Below are 12,262 nucleotides of genomic sequence, written 5' to 3'. Positions count from 1 at the left end.
AAGTTATTCATTATGATACAGGACAGGAGTCCCTCAATAGTAGGATCTAGTTGAGTTCAGAGGTGGCAGAACTAGGTTCTTGAGGGGGCTGGCAAGATTTATATTATTAGTGAACAAATCTACCAAAGCAAAACCTAAATGAGGTTGTTAAAATTACAAATTATCATGGCTATTCAGGCTGTTAAGCTGGGCAGGTTCATCTTCTTTTGGATAGGTGTAGGGGTCTTACACCCCAGAATAATGTGAATGGAGAGAATGACTGCTCCACATTTTTATTTATTTAGTGCATGCCAATGGTGTGTCTGACACTGTACAAACACACCAACTGCAACCTGTGTACAGCTCCTGCAGGGGTGTAGGTTTCCCTGCAGGGAGGCATCTTTGTTTAGAAGTCACAGCATCACAATGAGATAGAATTACTTTCTCCAGCCTGCAGCTTTAAACAAAGGGCGGTTATGGTTCAAATTTAATTACTCTTCCTTGCAGGTTCCATTGGCACAGCTGTGGTTATATGAATTACAGGTGGCTTATATTAATCGCTTTCAAAACCTCGGTTATACATGTCTAAACAGAAGTGAGGCATTTTAAGTGACCTCAGAAGCAGCTAGGATTTTTGATGGGGCTGGCCAGTTGGTGAGATTTAGACATTATGGGCTTCTTTCTTCTGCCACTTTCCCCAGGGTAAATCAGGAATAACTCCACTGAAGTAAATGGGACTGATTCTCATTTGTGCTAAGGCCCCTTTATACCACTCTGGCAGTGTAAAGGGACCTTAAAGTGGGCATAAATTACATTTACAGTCATTTTAAAGCCTCTTTACTCAGCCACAGTGCCCTTAGAGTATAGGAGAATCCAGCCCAATAGATTATAAAACTAGTATGACAGAAGGATCAAGACCCATATATAAAGTTGTTAGTCTAAAGCAGGGGTTGGGAAGGGAGACTAGGGGCATGTGAAACAGCTACAATAGACTGTTTTCAGCACCTGAAAACTAGGATGTGGTGTCTAAGGAGAGCAGTTGAGTAAGGATAGAGCTGTTCATGTAACTTTTTCTATGGTTAGCATTAAAACTATTCTTGCACTTCACAAGTGCACAAAAACGGAACCTTGAGGCCTTGCTAGATTTGTGGATTTCAAAAGGAACTCCTGCCCCACCCCCAACAATTTTCTCCTACAGAGAAGGTGTGTGTGTGTGTGTCTGGAAGGACCACCCACCATCATATTGCTCAGTGATGTTAGCAACGGGTATCACACCAGGCCTCTGACAACTGCAATGGCCATCCCCTATATGGGGACACAAGGTAGGGGAAAGCTGCTTATATGCTCTTCCTGCCAGCCATCCTTGCGCATCTGTGCAACCTGGCCATGATAGGTATACAGTTACTTAGTATTACCTTATCCTCCATGATGGTGGCAACATCTGGCAGACCTTGCACAACTCTGGCACGATCTGGGAAGAAACAAATGTGACTGTTCAGCTTTACATACCAGTATGGCTCTTTGATCTGTATGACAGAACCAAGGGGAATGTGCAACATTTGTTTACTTACTCTTTTCTGCTATCACTGCTTCCCTGAAAGTAAGAAAAAGAAAATTAAAGAGAAATTTAGTATTTTTTATGTATTAAATTTGTACCCTGGATGTTTTTAATAGGAACTTGTTCCCTAATTTTTATAGAGAACTTCACTTCCAAAGTGAAAGCAAAGATATGCAGTAAGGTGAGATATTGGAACAGGGAAAATGTCTGAAATTTTCAGGGATTCTCTAGGTTTCATCTGGGGGGCATAATGAAGGGGGTTTTGGCCAGTTTCTGGAACTAGAGAGACATGTAGAAAACAATTTTTTAAAATTCTTGATAAACTTCATAGTAGCCAGTGGATAATGCAGCTCCTCTAATGTTTGCTTTCTGATTCACTAGTCACTATAAGAAACAGCTGATGTTGGAGTTTCAGGTTCATGTCTAGGAAAACGTCTTCTTTAAAAGTGAATTTAGTTTTGAAAACTGTCCCAGAGTGACAGTCTTGAGAGCCAAAGCCCTCTGTGTATCTACAGAAGAGTTACCTCACAGGGACCAGGAAATGCAGGCTTCCTCCTGAGATCCCATCATCATGCCTCAAACCTGATCTGGAAGGGTCACTCCTATATGTGAGAGGGAACACCATTTCCATGCTTCTCAGACTTAGGAGTGGCCACGATTCTGCCATGCCTTTTCTGCTGACCCAACATTTTTTCCATGGTTCACACTGCCAATCCCTGTGGAGCCATCCCTGCTGTAGCTGCTGGCCCCTATGCCTCTCCTGCACCAGTGCCATGCTCAGCACCCACCTTCCAGCCTGGCCTGCCCCGGTGTAGTGTCACTCCCCATCCCTGAGAGGGGACATGGCCTGCTGGAAGTGGTTGAGGTCGGGCAGGCCCCTTGAGGGAGCCCTGGTGCAGGAGCTGGCCCCACAGCAATGTTGCAGAGAAGCAGTGCTGAGTGATCCACTGCCTACTTAGTTTTAGCCCCGTGGCCCCTCCATTGTGATGGAGGGGCTGTGGGGCCAAACCTGAGCAGCCCTGCAACTCCTGTGCGCCAGGCTGCAATCCCACCCCCTCCTCACAACAGAGGACTGGTGGGACCAAACCTGAGTGGGGAGTGGACAGCCAGTGCTGCTCCTCCTCACCACTGCCAATGATATGTACTGTGTATAATGGGGGTACGGCTGTGGGTGCCACTAGTGTACTGTGCTTTTTGCTATAGGGGCCCCAGTCCATCAGGGTCTAGACTGCATCCACCAACTCACATCACATCAGGTCCACTGCAAAGCTGTTAGATGGTAGTGAGAGTTAGTGGATAGCAAGCAGAGCAGCCTCTAAATTAGGGTTCTAGCGGAAGAAGATACTGTACTATTACCAACACCCTGAGCCATTCATCCCTCTGTGGGATCCATTTCCTAGATGTTGCAAACAGGCCCTGATTCTGAAATTGGATCCATGCTGGCAAATCCTTGCCCCTAAATAGGGCCTTAGTGATATCAGTGGGGCTCTGCATTGGCATAAGGGTCTGTGTGTATGGATTTGATTTACAGCAGTGAGGGCAAACAGGATCCTAAAATGCTATTTTCTATTTATTGGACAATATTTATTGTACAATTGACGTACGTTGGTTAAAGTAAAGAAGGATATTATCTAAACGCATATGGACCTTCTCTCCCTTGATACTAATTAATTTTAATTTGCCTTATCTTCCAAAGCTATGGTTTACTTATACCTTGCCCAGACATTCTCCTCCCTGCAAATATGAGCTTTGAATAATTTCCTGCATTTAGCAATTTTCACATTACCAAGTCTCTTTGTAAAGAGAAATCTGCCAGGACTGGATCTCCATGGTGGGATGTGCAAGGTGGAGGTTAAGCCAAGCTGCAGAGTCTCATTTATTAACAAAAATAAACCAGGTGGTTCAGCTTTAAATGTAAACATTTAGTTCAGTTTCAAATGTGAAAGTATTTGAGAAGAAACTCACTTTAGCCTTAGGTGTTCGGCCATTGCTTCTTCGAAAGCTGCAAGGAATAAAGGAGATTTTAAGAAGAAAGTGCAGTTTGCAGTTTGTTATTTCATAGATTTAACCTAATGTGTGATAATAGGGACATGTAGAGTCACACATAGAACAGTATTTATAGCTGCCTCAAGAAAACATGTTATCTATTTATGTGCTGCTAAAACATCAAGGCCCTGATGCTCCCTTCCCACAGGGAAGGGCAAAGTAATCTTAACAACTCTCAGAGTAGCAGCCGTGTTAGTCTGTATCCGCGAAAAGAACAGGAGTACATGTGGCACCTTAGAAACTAACAAATTTATTTCAGCATAAGCTTTGTGGGCTACAGCCCTGTAGCCCACGAAAGCTTATGCTCAAATAAATTTGTTAGTCTCTAAGGTGCCACAAGTACTCCTGTTCTTAAAAATTCTGAGAGGTCCCAGTGGCAGAGTGAGAGTCACATTCTCTCCTCTAAGAGAGGGGCAGGGATGCTTCCTGAAAACCCCATGGGTCTGTGGGGGAAGCAAATCAATTTTGGGTCATTTCTCAGGACAGCCCTATTCTCTGGGAGCTACCTCTCCCATGGCAGTAATGATCCCTAAGGAGAGTTGGAGTCTTCCTGCCATTAGCTACACTGCCCATAATATATGGAGATATACCTATCTCAGAGAACTGGAAGGGACCCTGAAAGGTCATTGAGTCCAGCCCCCTGCCTTCACTAGCAGGACTAAGTACTGATTTTGCCTTAGATCCCTAAGTGGTCCCCTCAAGGGTTGAGCTCACAACCCTGGGTTTAAGCAGGCCAATGCTCAAACCACTGAGCTATTCCTCCCCTCATACTGCACACCACCCTCTTCTGTGCACTTCCCCCTACTCCCCCTCCTAATTCACAGCATACTATCCCCCTGGCACTTCACAGAGCTCCCCCTCTGCTGTGCTCCCCATCTCAGCGTGAGGGAGGGGTGCCTGAAGGCCCAAGTGAGGGGGAAATCTCAGAAAGTAGCAGGTGTTTAGCTCTTCCCTAAGACAGAAATGTTCTGCTCCAGTTCACCTTTTCCAGACAAGTCAGTTGACAGTCTGTGAGAATCTTTCCCATCAAATATTTCCAGGGTATATTTTCCCTTATCAGAATCCGTGGGATTCAGTATGTGTAGCCAGATCTGGTCCATTGTACTTCCGCATTTCAACCTCTCGCCACTTTCTAGTCGCTTCTCCCTAAGGAAACAAATTATATCATTTTAACAACATTGAAGTAAAATTGCACAAGTTCTGAGATTAAACTGACTTTTTAGGATCTATTGGTTAGAACAAGAGACTGGGAGCTAGGACTCTGAGGGTCTATTTCTGATGGCCATAGACTCACTGTGGGCAAGTCTCTTAGGGCTGGATTATGAAAGGTATTTAGGCAACTAAACATGCAGAAAGGCACCTAGTGGGATTTTCAAAAGCCCCTGGGTGCCTAAGCCTAAATACCGTTGAAAATTTGGCCCTTCACCTCTAAATTTTGCCTGGCTGGAAAATGGGTCTATTCTGCAAGGGTGTTGTGAGGCCAAATTAACTAATGTTGGGAAAGAACTTTGATATGGTCAAATAAAAGGGTGTATAAATGTGAAGCAGGAGTGGCATTCAGTTCTTCAGAGTGGAGTGAGGCAGTAGTGCAGAGAAGAATAAAACAGCACAGACGAAGTACTTAAAAAAATACATCCTCTAATGTCTGTAGCTGAGCTGTCATTTGATAGTATCATTATCATACCAGTGAAATCGTCACCCAGGGGTACTTGTGCAGCAGAAAATAAATAGAACATGATTGGTAACTGATGAGTTCCCACACGCGATTCAGTGTAAAGAGACAGTTGAACTTAAAACCCCTTATCCCCCCAGTCCTGCAGTCCTCATTCAGACGAATCCCCCATTGTCTTCAAGGAGTGCAGGTTTGGGCACAAGGGCCCCAATCCTCAAAGGTATTTAGGCCCCTAACTCCCATTGATTTCAGTGGATGTTAGGAGCCTACATACTTGGAGGATTTCAGCCAATGCACCTTAATTCCATGGCAGATAATAGAGACTGTCAATATGTTATGAGCCTTGCTAGCATATTTGAAGTACATACTTGTGATACCAGGTTGTTTTCATGTAGTCTGTGTAGTACTTCACCTCACTGTAGATTCTGATGCCTTCTGCAGTTGGCTGGACTTTCAGAGGTTTAGCAGAAAGGGCTAAGAAGAGAATTCAAAGACTGGAATTTCACTGGGTGACCAGCCAGTCCATATACTGGCTATATATATATATAGGTGTATATATATAGGTATATATATAACATTAGGTTCTTTAAAATATATATATATATTAAAGAACCTAATGTTATATATATATATAATGTTATATAACCTAATATATATATATATATTAAAAAACCTAATGTTTCACCCAATTTGAAGAACATGGGCAGCTGAAAGCGACAGCATTCCAGCATATGAAGGCTCTACGTCTTCCACCCAGCAGAAATGTGCATACTTCCCTGGAGGCCTGGATCCTATGTATAGAAGGTCCCATAGACACATTAGGGCCTTCTCTCAAATTCGCCTTCCATTGTTCTAATATTGGGGCAGCCACCAATGATGGGGGTAGAGTAACATTTTTATCACCACGTCATCTAGGCCTGCTGTATGCAATGTTTAACTATGCTTTCTGAACGCGATTTGTTCTGGTCTACACATGCTGTTAAAGTGCGTTCAGCACTAGGCTAGCTGCACCCGTTGTCAGCAATGGGCACATTCCCTACTATAGACAGGGCCAGAGAGACTTAGGTCTCAGCTCACTTTGATGTTAGAATGTGACAAATGCAGGTGTCTGGGCAGAAATAACAGATCATAGCAACAGTTAAAGAGATAACATTTCCTGCCCTTCAGGGAGGATCAGGTTTCTAAGGTGAAAGACAGGAGCAGAATATATTTAACTCCTCTCTCTCCCGCTGCAGCAGCCCTGCCTTCAGCTCACTTCTCTTCCCTTTCCTCTCATTTCCAGCTGTTTACTGACTGTTCTCCCCACACTTCAATTCCCCAAATCCCCCTAAACCCACAGCAGGGTCTAAATGCTTCCTGTTCCCCATTCACTTTACTTTCCCCATTGGCTACATAGAGGAGTTTTACTTCATAGAGAAAGGAGTGGCTTCTTGATCTGAACAAAGGACAATCCCAGCCCTGAGACCAACTTTCTTCCACCATAGGCAAATCACTTTGCCTCCCTCTGCCTCAGTTTCCCCATCTGTACAATAGGGATAATAGTTACATATCTCTGCTAAGTATTATTTTTCCACTATGAAGCAGATGAGAAACTGACTTACCACTAATCCTGCAGAGCTCTTTGAGAATGTCTTCAAATCCTACACACACAGGAAGAAGCTTCAGTCAGCCATAAATACATTCACTAGCAATTTGCATCTGATTCACCAACAGCCTCTTCATATCATAAAACCCTACAGTGTATGGTAGTTATTTTGTTGTGTTTTCCTATTGGTAACTTTCACTGGATATAAAGTTTTTGCCATTGACTCATTTATTTCTACATATTGGACATATCTTTCTTTATTCAGATGCTGTCAGCTTCCTTAACATTCAGCGTACAGTGATGTATCTCACATGGGATACAAATTCACTTATCAGGGTTAAATGATAGATGCCAAATGACATTGCAAGTTTAAAGCCTGGGAAAAAGAGTCTCCTGATTCTTGCTGAATTTAAATGCTTAGAACACCTTTGAGTTTCACCCCTTCTGTCCCCGCTGCTCGAGAGGTTTTATAGCGTGGTCATCGTTTGAAAAATGACTGTATGGAAGACACTGGGAGGATTGTCAATATTTACACCCTCTCTAACTTCCAGAAGAATTCACAGCACTGCAAATTAAAACGGGGTTGAAAGTTAAAGTGTCCTTTTTGCATCTGACATCACTGGTACTAAAGATTCTGCAATCAGAACTCAGTTTTGTTGAGGCTGCACAATGGAAAACAGTACCCATTTTGCTCTTCCCTCACTTTTGGGGATCTGTAGAGTTAGCAGGAGTTAACACTTGTGTATGTCAGTCATTAAATGAGATATGACAGAGACACATGCAGGGAGTAGCTATGGGATCTGATCCATTGACTTCAGTGGGTTTTGGATCAGGACCATAGTGAGTAAAAAGGGGCTGTTTGTACCTGGTACATTTTCTAATCCTAATCCCACTTTTAAATACTTCTTAGTCTTGAAATGTACAATATACATATATATAAGGTATAACAGCCTTCTATACCAGAGAAGAGAAAAGAGTAGAAAACTCTCAAAGTCCACTAGAGATTTCATAATGTAGACCTGATTACATTGGGAAGCATTTATATATTAAAACGATGAGTACTGTAGAAAACACTTAAAATAGGTAAAAAGTGTAATTTTAAAGCCGCATTGAAAGCCTGATCACATATATATAAAAGTGTAACATATTGCCTATTAGTATGAAATCATCCTACCTTCCTTACTGAGATCAAGTTCAGTAATGTCTTCTCCTCGGTCATCAGAAACGACCGCTTTGTATATTCCTTTATCCTCTTTGGTAAGCTGGCAAAATATTTTAAAATGGAAATTTCACAGATCACTAAAGTATGGGACAGTTTTGGGCTGGTGAGATCAGAGCTCTGTTTGTAATGTACTGGTAAATTTCCCCCTGTCATTTGGGTGAATTTGGTGAGTTAACAACAATATTGACTAGAATGAAAGCAGCCCCTTGCAAGCTTCCCTTATACAGCTGTACTGATACACATCAATCTCAACCTGCAGGAGTGATGTGTATTGATGGTCCCGGGTCTCATCTGAGCAGAGATTGCCACTCACACTGATGTATATACTGTTTTTTTATATGGAAATTGCTGATTTGAAATTAAATTGAAAAACTGAGACCAAGCAGTATTTAAACTAACTCTGAACAGACAAAACTCTAGTTCATTAACTTTACCACAGAGCCCCCTTCATTCATCTGTTGATGCTCTGTGGGTCAAGGATTCATTGATTTTTAAGGGCAAAAGGACCATTACATCAGCTAGAGTGAGCTCCTGCAGATCACAGGCCATATAATTTCATCCAGTTACTCCTGTAATGAGCCCAATAACTTATGTTTGACCAAACCCTCTCACAGAAAAGCATCCGGTCTTGATCTGAAGACTTCAAGAGAAGGAGAATCCACCACTTTTCTTGGGAGTTTGTTCCAATGGTTAATCATTCTCACTGTTAAAAATATGGGCCTTATTTCTAATTTGAATTTCTCTGGCTTTATCTTCCAGCCTTTGTTTTTGTTTCATGCTTTCTTCTGTATTTGAAGAGTGCTTAGCACACTGTGGATACTGCCAGAAACAAACAGTAAATGCTAATAATAATAATAATATCTTAGTAATATCTACCCACATTTATTGCATGTTGAAATAATATCACGAATGCCCCCAAGTTGCATTATGTTTTTCACCTTTTTAATCCGAAGAGTTCCAGCCCCAGTCTGCGGATCATACAGACCATCCAAACGTGCTTTTTTATCCAAGAACCATTTAAAGTTGGTGTCTTTTTTCATGTTTGTTGCCTGTTCGAAGTAAAGATTTAGTAATCAGAATACTGATCTTTCTGAATGCAAGGATGTCTTTCTAATTATGAGACTTCAGCTGTCCCGGGGATTCCCTCAGTGTTAGGTGATGCTTTCCCCCTTGTTTTCCAGAGCTATTAGGATTTACTTCCAGGATCTTGCCTTTTATCAGTAGGCAAATATCAATTGGTTAGAGCTGGCGTTATTTATGCAGTCTCCTTAAAATGCACATCTATATTAACAATAGATGGATGCTACTATACACAGTAACAATTGTATGGTAATACTTACCTTGCACGTCAGCAGAACTTCACAATCCTCAGTAACCTTCCATTGCAAATTCTCTATAAAATGAGGACCTACAAGTAAAAAAACAAAACAAAAAAACAGTCTTGCTGGTCTTTCCTGCAGGCCCGCTTTTAATATTATACCATGCAATGGCTCCATCTAGTGGTAAATTGTAGCACTGTCCTTATATTAACTCTTCCATGTTCCAATTTTATGGAATTTGTATTTTATATGCAGTAGGCACCATAATGTTAGATGTATAATTTTAAAAAGTTCCTGAGGGCAACAGTTCTTATAGTGACTAACAGGTCTTTTCTTAATATGCTGGTGGATTATGCTCTCCAATTACTCCTTTGATTTAGTGACTGGGTTGAGTGTCAGGTCAATATTGAAAGATTATGGATATTCTGCAGGTGGCGGGCAATGGAATAGATAAAGTGTATATATTCCAAATTGCTCTCCTGATATGAATTATCTGTGAGCCCAATTAAAAGGCAAATTGATCTGTCCATTTTTAATCTTGTTCTGGTGCCCACAATTCAAGAAGGATGTTGACTAATTGGAGAGGGTTCAGAGAAGAGCCATGATAATGACTAAAGGATTAGAAAACCTGCCTTACAGTGATGGACTGAGGGAGCTCAATCTATTTATCTTAACAAAGAGAAGGTTAAGGGGTGACTTGATTACAGTCTATAAGTACCTATTTGGGAAACAAATATTTAATAATGGGCTCTTCAGTCTAGCAGAGAAAGGTATAATTCGGTCCACTATCTGGAAGTTGAAGCTAGACAAATTCAGACTGGAAACATGGTGTAAATTTTTAATAGTGAGAGCAATTAACTATTGGAACAATTTATCAAGTATTGTGGTCGGGGCGGCTCTAGACATTTTGCCGCCCTAAGCACGGAGGCGTGCCTGAGGGAGGTCCGCTGAAGCCACGGGACCAGTGGACCCTCCGCAGGCACGCCTGCGGGAGGTCCACCAAAGCTGCGGGACCAGTGGACCCTCCGCAGATAAGCCGCCGAAGGCACCCTGCCTGCTGCCCTAGTGGCGACCGGCAGAGCGCCCCCTGCGGCTTGAGCCGCCCCTGATTGTGGTGGATTCCCCATCACTGACACTTTTAAAATCAAGATTGGATGTTTTTCTAAAAGATCTGCTCTAGGAATCATTTTGTGGGAGTTCTATATAGCTTGTGTTATGCAACAGGCCAGACTAGATGATCACAAAGGTCTCTCTGGACTTGGAATCTATGAAACAGCTACTCTTTTCCCTGAAAAAGGCTTTTTTATACTCATTATTCATACATCAGCCACAAGGTAGGGGAGGGAGACAGGGGAATGTACTGCTCCCATTGACAATGAAGATTTCCACATTCTCTGCTTTCCACCAGGAGATAGAGATGGACCTGAGTCCCATCTGGATTGGACCTTTTCTGAAACTCAGGCATGTTCAGAGTCAGGGTGTTGATTCAGGGGCCACATGCCTCAAACTATCAAAACAAATCACACTTTGATTTGATTTTTAATAGCCAGAAAACAGTAACCTAAAATAAAATGCTCTATCTTAGTCCAGCAAGCAGTTTAAATAAGAGTATACTGAAGAGAGCAATTTACTTTTCACTTATTGTTTGGACGCTCAGTAGAATATCCTTGTTTCAGCTTTCACCGACTTTTCACCAGTCCTGGCAAAGTCAGTGACCTTGAGGCTATCTTACCTTGCTTTCTCCTCCAGTCTCTCCGCTTAGCAGCAGCCTCCGCCTCAACTTTATCAAAACCTGAAAGAACAAACAGTGACAGATCAGAGTCAACAAAAGGTCACTGAAACAACTATTACAACCTCTCTCCCTGTAACATGGTATAAATTCCTAACCAGGAAGGATGTTACTCTAAAACACGTACAGTGTATCTCTAAGAGCCATCTCTCCCCAGTTATACTCTGTTCTTCAGTATAGAATCCTTGGCAAGGTCAGCTCTGTTAGCTTTTCATGCTGCTAGCAGCTCAGAATGTAATATTTATTTTCAAGAAAATACAGTGAATTTGCTTTTAAGAGCTGATCTTTAGGCATTGGAAGCTCCCATCGGTTTAAATAAGAGTTTTCTGGGGTATGCAAAGAATACAGGATTGAGTCCTTGAACTTGCAACTTGTCAAGGGAGAAGTATTAGAAATACAGTTTCAGGCATCGAGAGACTCAATCCAATAAGATTAAGAACAATTGCCAAACTGTTTTAAAATGAGAACTGTCAAATAAAGCTACAGTATTATTTAGGGAAGAATTTAGTCTGGGAAAACTGCAACTTTCTGTTCATAAAGAGCCAAAATGTTTCTGTACATTAGCATAAATGGGCCTATCTGTTCACTTTACTGTTCACCTTACAGAGTCATATGGACTTTCTCTATTAACTGCAGTTTCTTTATTATTCAAATTTAGTTGTTAACATCCTTGAATTTTCAGGCCAATGTTATGATAAAATAAAACGACTAAAAATCACAGTACACACCATCAATCTCTGTGTGTCAATAGATAGTTTGTTATGAGGGAATTATGTGAATACAGCAAATAAAGAAGAAAATATATGAACACAGATCCATGGCTGTGATGCTCTATCAGGGCCAAAGATTATTATCCAGGACTCCAGATGTAAAACCAAAGGCTTGGATCTGTGCTAAAAAGCCATTCAGATAGTTTCTACAGGTAGACTGGTTCCTGGCCATTGAATAAATGCATTAAAATAAATACTTGATACCTTCAATCACTACCCACAGTATAACTGTGGGAAACCATTTGTGGTCATTAGTTGGCACTCTCTCTAAGGGTCCGATCCAAAACCTACTGAAGTCAGTAGAAAAACTCCCACCGAGTTC

General features: G+C 41.8%; 1 protein-coding gene across 2 annotated transcripts in view; it reads right to left on the bottom strand.

Moving 5' to 3' along the window:
* Positions 1-12,262, bottom strand: part of MYOM3 (myomesin 3) — a 56,560-nt gene that overhangs the window by 3,084 nt on the left and 41,214 nt on the right. Inside the window, exons 27-36 of one of the 2 annotated variants that reach the window (XM_039511738.1) lie at positions 11,114-11,173; positions 9,403-9,470; positions 9,001-9,111; positions 8,015-8,102; positions 6,857-6,895; positions 5,624-5,729; positions 4,566-4,729; positions 3,503-3,539; positions 1,551-1,573; positions 1,395-1,450 (exon numbers count right to left, since the gene is read on the bottom strand). In XM_039511738.1, coding sequence (XP_039367672.1) covers positions 1,395-1,450; positions 1,551-1,573; positions 3,503-3,539; positions 4,566-4,729; positions 5,624-5,729; positions 6,857-6,895; positions 8,015-8,102; positions 9,001-9,111; positions 9,403-9,470; positions 11,114-11,173 — 752 coding nt within the window. Of the gene's footprint in view, positions 1-1,394; positions 1,451-1,550; positions 1,574-3,502; positions 3,540-4,565; positions 4,730-5,623; positions 5,730-6,856; positions 6,896-8,014; positions 8,103-8,143; positions 8,882-9,000; positions 9,112-9,402; positions 9,471-11,113; positions 11,174-12,262 lie in introns of those variants that run through there. The other variant, XM_039511739.1, reaches the window with a different exon arrangement.

This window comes from Mauremys reevesii, linkage group 23, assembly GCF_016161935.1.
Source record: "Mauremys reevesii isolate NIE-2019 linkage group 23, ASM1616193v1, whole genome shotgun sequence".
Lineage (NCBI taxonomy): Eukaryota > Metazoa > Chordata > Testudines > Geoemydidae > Mauremys > Mauremys reevesii.
Note: the sequence above shows the minus strand (reverse complement) of the source record. Positions and strands in the feature narration are given on the sequence as shown.